The following is an 11,932-nucleotide window of genomic DNA, read 5'->3' on the forward strand; positions in this document are numbered from 1 at the left end:
CAACACCAGATACTTTTGATACTTAAGTACATTTAATATGAGCTACTTTAAGACTTTGACTCAAGTCATTTTCTTACGGGTGACTTTTACTTTTACCGGAGTCACTTTCAGGTAAGATATCTGTACTTTTACTCAAGTATGGCTTTCAAGTACTTTATACACCACTGGTTGTATTTAAGTGATTTCTTGATTCAACAGGTCTGGCAGTAATCAGGCCTGGGTGTGGCTAGTGAAATTGAACTCAGTTTTCCAAAAAATGTGGTTAATCACAGTTCATTCATGATTTATCAAGGGGGGGCAATTACTTTTTCCCATAGGGCCAAGTAGGTTTGGATAGCTTTTTTCCCTTAATAAATGAAATCATCATTTAAAAACTTAATTTTGTATTTACTCGGGTTATCTTTGTCTAATATTAAAATTTGTTTGATGATCTGAATCATTTAAGTGTGGCAAATATGCAAAAAAATAAAAAATCAGGAAGGGGGCAAATACTTTTTCACAGCACTGTATATATATGAATGTCACTGAAAACACAAGAATGAAAACTTGAGTTTAAGATGCCAATTTTACGATTGTTATATATATGTTATATATACACTTAATTCATGCAGGCTGGAATCAAACAGCTAAAGATTACTTGTATATCACTCACTTACTCAGTCATTTGTTTCTGTAAATGTAATACTTGTAGTAACTATTCATTCGGTGTATATATATCCTTATTAGCTCACCTCTCGGAAAATGACCTCTGTAAGGAATAACTGCTTCTCAGCTAAAGTTCTGGGCACAGACAGGATTTTTTTAAGTCACTGGATAATGTCTTTTGTCTGCCATGACAATTAAGAAGAAACATGGAAATAACTGATTTATATATCATGCTGACAGTAGAAACTAACAACACACGACTTTGGCAAATTGTGAATTCATCCCTTTCTCTGTCTTCTGCCTAAAAGACTTGGAATCCAACTGAAGAGTAACACCATCTCTCCCCTGTTCATCAGTATTACCATGATCAAAAGGCTTCCTCTCCCAAAACTGACAGTATAATTGCTAAATAAATAGTTGACAATAACAAATTAAATATCTTTGAAGGAAATGCTTGTTTATGTGTGTTAAGCAGTTGTGTTACATAACTGAAAAACTAATACAGTTAAATTAATCTATTTCATCATTCTAATGTGTATGTGTATCACATTCCATTGTTTAGGATCATTTGACAACCTGGGATTCTTTGTGGAAAAAACAACAACAAAAAGAGAATACTGTAAGTACCTTCATGTCATTAAATAGAGTGAAATGTTCTCTGTAATGTTTTTGAAGGGTGGGATCTAATCCTTTGTGTTTCCACAGATATATTCTGTTCGAGAGAACTATCATACTTTGCAGGTTTCTTTCTAAATCCTATAATATTGGGTTTAAATTCAGATGTTAAGTTTTTACCAGCCTCAAATCGCGTCAACTGCCTTTATAAATCTGTTGCAGTTTCTGTTGCGACCGGAAGTGCCTCTACGAGCTGCCGCTGCCACGATTTGAGCTTGCCCTTACTGCAACTTGGGGCTGACACAACATTGCTCTGATTGGTTTGACGCAGGACTTGTCTTGTTCTACCCATGCTCAACACCTATCTCATTGGTTCAGACGTCTTTAACTGTCATCAGGGGCGGAACATCCGGTGGATTTTGTGTTGTGATTGGTTTCGGTTGCGCAGACCGGGAATATTTTGAAAGGAATAGGGCGTGTGCCTTTCCGTTTAAGTTAATTTGTTAAACCGAGTCGCCACTGCAATGTCTCAGGCATTCAGTCCTTAATGATAAAATAATAATATAGTACTCGATACCAAGTAGCTCCTTTAAACTCTTCATAAAGCAGGAATCTCGGGAAACCACGTCTTTTTTAAGGATGGAACCCGTAAACACGATGTCGGACGCGCTGGGGGCAGATTTTTCGTCTTTCGTCCACGTTGATCTTGACGACGTGGAAAACAATAATAACGATTCTGGAGATGTACATTGTGTGTCGGCCTCAACTCAAGGTTTGTGTCAGCAATAACCTGTTGAACTTTTAAAATATGTAAAACGGGGTGGTTAATGTAATGTGTTCACTAACGTGGTTATGTTTATCCGTAAGCCTCCAAAAGTGGTCGGCAACTGTCAATAATATCTGGGCCACCAGATAATTTTGATCATTAGATTTTTGTTTCTTTCACAATATCCAACGGAAAAAACATTAAGGAGAGACGTAAGTGCCAATCTCCATCATGGCAGCAACATCAGTAGAATCACTTCCTCTTCATTTGTTTGCAAAGTAAAAGCACAACGTTCGTTTTTACTTGAGTGCTTTGTTACGAGCTGTGTTATATTGATTTTAATCCCGAAAAGCTGTGAACTACCGATTGAAGATTGTATTACTTCCTTAACAGAGCTCGGAGTTGTGGTATGAAAAATAATACCAGTTAAGAAGTATATCATTCAAACTTATATAAACCATACATGTGAACATTGACAAAGTCAAATAACTGAAAATCATTGCAAAAATGAACATAAAGTTGCCCAACTTCCCTCTGCACACAATGTCCAACACGAAAACAACAACAAATCTTTGGTAGGTCTATATGCACATATGTGTTTTATTTTATTAACTAAAAGTTACCATCCCCTGGAATAATGTTACCTAAGTGTAGTATTTCCTGAGGTAACATTAACTTAAGTTTTAATGACAATTATTAAGATAATTGTATTTTATTTTACAAACTAGTACAGTCACTTCATGGTAAATGGTCTGTATTTATATAGTGCTTTTCCAGTCCTGTGGACCACTCAAAGAGCTTTACAGTACAGTGTGGTACAGTTTTTAAGTATTAATTAAAACACAGCTAAAAAACACATTACTGTTTGTCTAATATTTACTTGAATTTTGCCAGGAGGCGGCCACCTCGCAATTCTCTATGCAGGAAAAAACCTGTGGCAGATGGTCAGGCTGTATCATATAGAAATAAATTGTTTACAAATGAACAGTGTTCAGCAGATTGTTTGAGTTTACTCTGCAGTGTATCCAGTGCTTTGTCAGGATAGCTATCCTATTGAAAAAAAAAAAGTTTAATTTTATTTAACAAATGAAAAAAGATATCTGGCCTAGACTAAATCTTATCTAATCCCAAATCCCTTTGCATCCCCCCCCCCCTGTTATTTTTTTTTTTTTTTTTTTTGTAGTTTTTCCTTACTCTTGTTGAGACAAATTGTGATTTGTGAATATAGGCTATACAAATATAATTGGATTGATTGATTTTTTTATTTTCCACAACAGCTCTGTTTCAGAATGATGAGGATGGTGAAGATGAGCGTGATACTGATGACAGTTGCACAGACAACTCTAACGTTGAAAAGTCAGGCACTACGCTGCAGAGACGTGAACGTCATGGAGGAGGGACTTTAAGTCTTCCCGACACCTTTCAGACAAGCCACCTGCTCTTCTATGAGAGGTTTAAGGCATATCAGGACTACATGCTTGGTAACAGCACATACATATCATCATGTCTAACTCAAATACCAAATTATAATTATACTCTGTAAGATTCATTAGACTGCTGCTCTTAGTTTTTGGATTTATATTTGTGTGCAGGAGACTGTAAGCCCTCTGAGGTAAAGGTCTTCACAGCAGACTACCTAGAGAAGGTCGTGGAACCATGTGATTGGTTGGCTTTGTGGTCAACTGATGTCTTTGATGTTCTTTTGGAGGTGAGGCTCACTTGCACCATACACGTTACAACATCAGTCCTGAGATATCCGTTCATACCATAGATTGTATATACAGATCGATGATGCATAAGGATGAAATTGTGACTGTTTTCATGATAAACAATTGCAAAAAGACAGATATGTTGTTGTACAGTTTCAGTCTTTAATTACCGTAATTAGGATTCGGGGCTAAACATTTTATCAAGATAAAAAATGTCACATCAGTCGATATTGATAATTATCACAATTCCTTTCTAGTATAAAGACTGCAGGGGCTTTCCACAATCATATTGAGTTGCAAGTGGGAAAAGTAGCCGACTTGAGGGTCCGAAGCATTCATAGTTTTGCGTGTGAGTGTGTGTGAGTCGTGCAGAAATTACACCGCGGAAACGCTAGTGGCGGTAGAGTTTTTATGGTGATCAACTTATTTCAACTTAGTTCTCTGGTGTCTCTGTTTACTTCAGAACAATGGCAAGTGTTACTAAGCGGATCGTGTTGGAGCTGATAGATGTTGAAGAGCAATTACGTTTTGCGTTGTCCGCTTTCGATCCTTCAACTCAATTCAAAAATGGCGTTGATCTCCCAGAACAGCTCTTGCGGTCTGCGTCGCCTCGCTTCGTAGTTACATTTTTGGGGAGGTGCATGTCAGGGTACGGCGCAGGCCTCTGCATTGGGTACGCATCTATGCATAAGGTACAGCATAGCTTCGACGCAGAAGCATGATTTGGGTTTAAGGTGGGGGCAGTAAACCAGCCAATCCCGTGCCTTGTTTAGCTTAGATGACGACACAGTCTCCTCAGGAGTAAACAATTGAAAAATGGCGGAGGCAAACACCGCTAACGGTGCAGCAGAGAATTGTTATCACAAGTGTGGGAACACTTTACATTAAAGCCTTAAAAGGCTGTTCGCTGCAAACTGTGTAAAGCTGATTTCACATGGAACAGCAGCACAAATTCACTGTGGTATGAACATGAAGAGAAAACGTGTCTCCTTCTTAACTCAGTTTACTGACAAATCATAAATGACTAGGTTCTCTCTATCTCTGACACATTCAGCAGGTGATGCCGTTTTAACAATAGTTAAACAAGTGTGATTATCCAGAATTGACTTCACATATATCAGTAATGTAATTTTGACTAGTCGTACTTTCACTGTGACTAGTACGAATTTTTGTATTATATATATATATATATATATATATATATATATATATATATATATATATATATATAACATCATTCTGACTGTCAAAACAATATTATTCATTCTGTTTTAACTACCAAAACTCCAATTTTCAACATCTGTAGAACATAGTAAGATTTAAACTACGTCTGTCATTTGTGTTTGCAGTTTCTCATTATTTATATCTACAATTCAGTTTAATTATTATATTTTATAATTATGTTATTTTATAATCTTAAATTCCAGTTTCAGATATCTGCAATTTAATTCTGACTCGTCATAATTCAAGTTAATGATATCTACAACACCACACTGCACTGATTCTTGAGACATGGGACAAAACACGTCCAGCAGTTAAAACTGATATTGGGTTTAAGAATGAAAATATTTTCAGTCGTAGATGTTATGAGAGATTAATGAGAGAATATATTCAACACAATTATCCCCTTCAATTTAATGCAACAATTATTATATAAAATCGATGATACTTACTGTCTTCCCACTACATCTAAAACGGCAATGTCCCCAGAGAAAGATTAAGTCATTCACGTGCAATAAAAAGGATATCAATATTTTTTAATGATTTAAAAAGAGCTTGTTAATAATATCTCATATTTATCTTCAGATTTTCAATGACGCATGCATATTACATAAGGTTTAAAAGTTGTGGACCCACTTTTTACCAACACCTTCAGACATTCAAATAAAATCAGGCAATATTAGGGGCAGCAGTCAGATACAGTAATTTTAAGCTTGCTGCACACGGACTGCCCCGCAGTGTACCTTGATGAGTTGACCAACTTATTAAGTTGTGGGCCACGAGATTTGAATCTGTTCTTTGCTAACAAGACCTGGTGAACTGAACTGAAACGTTTCAATTAATCACATGATGTAGCCTCTTTAATGAGCTTTAGTTTGAGACACACTGTCTGCACTGACTCTGATTGATGCCACACTGTTGTGCAAACGTTTGCAATTATGAGTCAATGAAAACATTGTAAAGGGAGCGTGACTGTGCACATTTGGCACTTGGTTAAAGGATGCGCCTGGCGCATCTTGAAACAAGGGGACATTGAGATGGGTGTCTTAGGGGCGGGGATTGACTTAACCAACCAGACATTGTTTTATACTTTCCTTATCCTTCCCTTAGAGTGTGCACTAAAAAACAAAACAAAAAACAAAACTTGCAAGCAAGTATGAGCGGGAAGTGTCGCGACCACTTCCCGGCCAACACGCTCACTAAGAGGCACTCGCTTGGGACTCAACAGGAAGGATGTTGGAGTGGGTCCATCGAGTGGCACTGGAGAATTCTTGCTTTTTATGTCGCATGATACAGCTACAAGGTCTTGAGCCGGCTGTGAAAAATGTAGGTTTTTCCAATGAAATTTTAACCAGAGGGACTACTTAGAGCATGTGCAGTGACGTTACAACTAGGGGTGTGCGATATATATCGTCTACGGTAATATCTTAATTGTTGTTTTAACGATGTGCGAGCTCACGCTATCGAGTATTATCGATAATGATGATCATGCGCCACGCTTTCACGCTCTGCATGTCAATATATTTGGCTGCTTTAGATGATAAATGAAAGACATTCAGATCATTGACGGGTTTTTCGATCAGTGAATCATTGTCGGAAAAAGATAACAAGAAGAGAATAGAGAGAAAACAGACAATTTGAAAACAGAGATTTGACGTAGCGACGCGGCTCCGTCAAACCTCGCTCCGCCTCCTCCGACTAAATTCTACTGTGGAAACTTCTAGTGATCACGTTTGTCCCGAGTTAAATTCATCACTATGAGCGGTTGATTATATAAAAGAATTATGAAGCTTATTTATGATCCCAGAACCTGAGGGAAGTAACAGCGCACACACACTGACTCCGCTGCTCTGTGTGTGTGTGTGTGTGTGTGTGTGTGTCTCTCTCTCTCTCTCAGCTGACGTCTCTGACTCGCTAAAGTTTAAAAGTTGATTTGTTTGTCGCCACAATATCAACACTGCTCATCACATAATGATCGTTTCTTTTAATAATGAGTTAAATCTTTCTTCAGAGCAGCGCATTCAGCAGCCGCTCGCTCGCTCTTTTCCTCTCTCTCACACACAGAGATTCACAAACAAACAGTGTGATCGGGCACATGTATAAACTCAGCCTGGGTAAAAACAACAGACTTTATAAATTTGGAGGAGGTGGCGGGGAGTGCTCCGTTTGGTTTGACACAGCACGAATAATGGAGACACAGAGGAGCAGTAAATTACTGTCAGAGCCGCTAAAGACTGTAAAAAACTTTTCACGGTCCAAACATGTGTGAAAAGACCCAAATTAACACTGTAAGTGGACTTAGTGGAGCTGTGCATGGCTCCCTGGTGTCTGCCGCGGACTTGCTGGCGCTGGGACCCGGCTGTGTGCCTTCTCCCGCTAGTTACAACTAGGGCTACACAATATTATGAAAACATGCGATATCGATAACATTGTTTAATATCGCGATGATGATATGACTGCGATAAATAAACAGTCCCTGGTTATGGATGCAGAGACCATACACAGCTCCACAGCCAGGAGATGGCGCACAGCCTGGTCGCAGCGCCACCAAGACAGGGCAGACACCAGGGAGCCATGCACAGGTCCACTAAGTCCACCTACAGTGTTAATTCAGGGCTTTTCTTACATGTTTGGACCGTGAAAAGTTTTAACGTCAGTAATTTACTGCTCCTCTCTTGTGTCTCATTAGCGCTGCGCCAACTGCCTCAAACCCAGCTCTACATACACTTACTAAGTTTATAAATTCTGTTGTTCTTACCCCGACTGAGTTTATACATGTTTCTGATCACACTGTGTGTGTGTGTTTGTGAGAGAGCGAGACAGAGAGAAAGCGTCCTCGCTCTGTCAAATTCTCTCTTTTCTCTCTATTCTCTTCTTCCGACAATTATTCACTGATGGAAAAACCCGCCAATGATCTGAATGTCTTTAATTTATTATCTAGGGCAGCAGGGCTCCATCCAAGAGGCCAAATATATTGACATGCAGAGTGTGAGTGCATGCTGCATGGAACACCAATTATCTCCGTTTTTGCTGTCATTTGTGATACGTCTATCGCACACATTGATATCGCGATAACAATAGATTTTCGATACATCGTGGGGCCTCAGCTACAACCACTTCCTGTTAGTTGCAAATTTCCCTATTGTTGGACAAATAAAGGATTATCTTATATATATATATTATTGATAGTTGGAATCAATCAGACCTTTTCATATGTCTTTCAGACAATGTATAATTCATATACAAATCTTCAGATGTCTATTTTACGTATGCTCATATAGGAGAAAAAAAATATATAACTAGGGATTGATCTATTCTTTACTGTACGTTCATCGATTTGCGAAAATAAAATCCGGTCTATTGGGTGTTACATATTTAACCCATTTTTGCCTATATGACAAAATTTGTAGATGACAGATGCTGATATCTTATCCATTTTTTAAATGTCTATTGTAATGTACATCCATGTATTCAGAGTGGGATTCTCTTATGACAGGATTATCTTATCTTATCGTACCATCTAGGGATGTCATGATATGAAATTGATTATTGTCAGAGGAAATATCACTATTATTGATACTATGGAAGGAAAAAGACACACGACAAGCAATATATAGCTAATAATATAGCTAATGAACTCAAATATATAACTATATCCAGTTAGTTTTTAAAGTGGCAATATGAAAGGAAGTAATTTTCCTTACAGTACAAACGCTGGTGCCCCTTTTTGCACAAAGCTTCACTGTTTACCTCAAAGTTCAGTTTGGAGTCCACAATAGTCCCAAGGTATTTATAGGATTCCACACATTCCACAGTTTGACCTTTGATAAATGTGTCTACGTGTGTTGGCAAGTTTTCTAAAATCAATTACCAAATCCTGGGTTTTTGATATGTTTAGTTGGAGGAATAACTCCTCGCACCACTTAACAAAGTGCTCAACAAGTGGTCCATGGCTGTTCTCATTTGCCTGAAGCAGACAGACTCACAATCACAGAGTCATCCGCGTACTTTAAAATTATCCTATCTTTAAATGAGCTCTGACACATATTTGTATAAAGGATAAAAAACAAAGGAGGGAACACACACCCTTGTGGTGAGACAGTGGAAGAGCAAACTTTATCTGGTAAAAATTCATTCACTCTCACTCTTTGTGTCCTGTTCGTTGGAAAATCTAAAATACAGCCCACAAGATTAAAACTGACGTCAAAATGTTTTAAAATCCTACGGGTTAAAATGTAAGGTTGAATTGTGTTAAAGGCAGATGAAAAATCAATAAATAAAAGCCGAGCATGACAGCCCTTTCCCTCTAAGTGTTTGAAAAGCAAATTGAGCAGAGTGAGTGAGGCGTCCTCCACTCCTCTCTGAGGTCTGTAGGCAAACTGCAGTGGGTCAAGGGCGTGCTCAGTGTCTTAACTTTTCAGACTACACAGTTTTTTCTCCACTTTTCATTAAAATAGAAATTAAAGCCACAAGTCTGAAATCATTAAGGGTTTTTGGAGTGTTTATTTTTAGGTACAGGGAACACAGCAGCATCTTTCCAGACCGTGTGACCGTGCTGTGTCTCTAAAGATTTATTAAAAATTAAATTAAATTAAATTAAAGACTGGGCTCAGTTCTTTTGCACAATATTTAAAAAATATTTTCTGGCCCATGGCTCTTGTTCACCTTTGAAGAACAGAAAGCCTTTTCAACGTATGCTGATTTTCTCGAAGTTTAAGACTCATTTCTAAAATCAATCACGTCAAAACGATTATAAAAGCAATTAAGAGCATTGGCAAAAGCAGTGTCTCCATCAAAACAATCTTAAGTGATTTGAGTGCTTTTAGTTTTTTCTTCTGGAGGCCTGCAATAGTTTTCATGCACGACCATGCTGAGCCAAGGTTGTTTGCAGCCATTTTCCTCTCCCGATCTGATTTAAAGTTTTGTTTTGTTCTTAAAATTCCTGTTTTAAGCTCTTTGGTAGCAATTTGCAGGTCAGACGTTTCCCCCATTTTAAAAGCAAGTTTCTTTTTCTGTAATGCAGATTTCACCGTTTTGTTGAACCAGGGTTTATTATTAAGGTACATTTTAACCCTCTTGCTTGGGATGGTCATGTCCCTGCAGAAATCAACATAACTGGACTGCTGAAACATCTCTCGGTCACTGCACTCATAACATTCTTTTAAAGACAGCACAGATATCTAAGACAAGCCTGGACTGGCTCTAACTATAAGCTTTATCAAAAAGGAAGGTTTTAAGCCTACTCTTAAACGTACAGATGGTGTCTGCCTCTGAAAGTGGGAGATGATTCCACAGGAGAGGAGCTTGATAGCTGAAAGCTCTGGCTGCTACTCTACTTTTAGAGACTTTAGGGATGACAAATAAGCCTGAATTCTGGGAGCGCAGTGTTCTAGTGGGTTGATAAGGTACTATCAGCTCTTTGAGGTATAATGGTGCCATATTATTAAGGGCCTTGAAGATGAGGAGGAGAATTTTAAATTCTATTCGAGATTTAACCGGAACCCAGTGTAGCGAAGCTAATACAGGAGAAATGTGGTCTCTTTTCCTGGTTCTTGTCAGGACACGTGCTGCAGCATTTTGGACAAGCTGCAGAGTCTTTAACGACTTACTGCTGGAGCCTGATAATAAGGAATTACAATAATCAAGTCTGGATGTAACAAAGGCGTGGACTAGTTTTTCTGCATCTTTTTGAGAAAGGACATGTCAAATTTTTTTGATATTACGCAAGTGGAAGAAGGCGGTCCTAGAAATTTGTTTTAAGTGAGAATTAAAGGACAAATCAGGATCGAAGATCACTCCCAAGTTCCTTACTGTTTCATTGGAAGCAAGGGCAATGTCATCTAGTGCAGCTATATCATTAGATAATGTATCTCTAAGGTGTTTAGGGCCAAGTATTAGAACCTCTGTTTTATCTGAGTTTAACAAGAGAAAATTGCGGGTCATCCAGGTTTTTATGTCCTTGAGACATGCTTGGAGTTTAGTTAATTGATTACATTGTTCAGGTTTTATTGACAAGTATAACTGGGTGTCATCCGCATAGCAGTGGAAATTTACAGAGTGTGTCCTGATAATGTTTCCTAGTGGAAGCATATATAATTTGAATAAAATTGGGCCGAGCACAGAGCCCTGTGGAACACCGTGGTTAACTTTGGTGCGCACAGGGCATCATTAATTTGCACGAATTGGAATCGATCTGAAAAATATGATTTAAACCAGTTTAGGGCGGTTCCTTTAATGATAATTAACTGTTCTAGTCTCTGTAATAAAATTTGATGGTCAATTGTGTCGAATGCTGCACTAAGATCTAACAGAACGAGGACAGACACAAATCCCTGATCTGAAGCTATTAGAAGGTCATTAGTGACTTTTGCCAAGGCTGTCTCCGTGCTATGATTAGCTCTAAACTCCAACTGAAAGTCTTCATATATATTATTTTCCTGGAGAAACTCGCACAGCTGATTGGCTATAACTTTTTCAAGGATTTTAGACAGGAAGAGGAGGTTGGATATCGTTCTGTAGTTGGCTAAAACCTCAGGGTCTAGGGTGGTTTTTTTGAGAAGGGGTTAGATTACAGCAATTTTAAAGGACTGTGGTACATATCCTGATGATAATGAGAGATTGATTGTGTTTAGTAACATACTATTAATTAGGGGCAGAATTTCTTTCAGTCATTTTGTAGGAATGGGATCTAAGATACAAGTTGTTGGTTTAGAACATTATTTTGGTCAGCTGATCAAGGGTGATCAGAGAGAAGCTGTCTAAATAATTGGTAAGATTCTCAGCAGTTTCTGAGATTTCTGTTCTTGATAGGGTATTAGTGCCAATTGAGGGCAGGAGATGGTTGATATTATTTCTAATAGTTAGAATTTTATCATTAAAGAAGTTCATAAAGATATTGCTATTTAGGGATTGAGGAATACTGGGTTCAGTGGAGCTGTGACTCTCTGTCAGCCTGGCTACAGTCCTGAAGAGAAAC

At 38.1% G+C, this 11,932-nt stretch overlaps 1 protein-coding gene across 1 annotated transcript in view; it reads left to right on the top strand.

Annotated features, from left to right (window-relative positions):
* Positions 1 to 1,780: 1,780 nt before the first annotated feature.
* shcbp1 (SHC SH2-domain binding protein 1) overlaps positions 1,781 to 11,932 on the top strand; it is a 44,137-nt gene continuing 33,985 nt past the window's right edge. Inside the window, exons 1-3 of the mRNA XM_034581536.1 lie at positions 1,781 to 2,032; positions 3,304 to 3,507; positions 3,619 to 3,734. Coding sequence (XP_034437427.1) covers positions 1,900 to 2,032; positions 3,304 to 3,507; positions 3,619 to 3,734 — 453 coding nt within the window. The 5' untranslated portion in view covers positions 1,781 to 1,899. The remainder of the gene's footprint in view (positions 2,033 to 3,303; positions 3,508 to 3,618; positions 3,735 to 11,932) is intronic.

Source organism: Hippoglossus hippoglossus, chromosome 3 (genome assembly GCF_009819705.1).
Source record: "Hippoglossus hippoglossus isolate fHipHip1 chromosome 3, fHipHip1.pri, whole genome shotgun sequence".
NCBI lineage: Eukaryota > Metazoa > Chordata > Actinopteri > Pleuronectiformes > Pleuronectidae > Hippoglossus > Hippoglossus hippoglossus.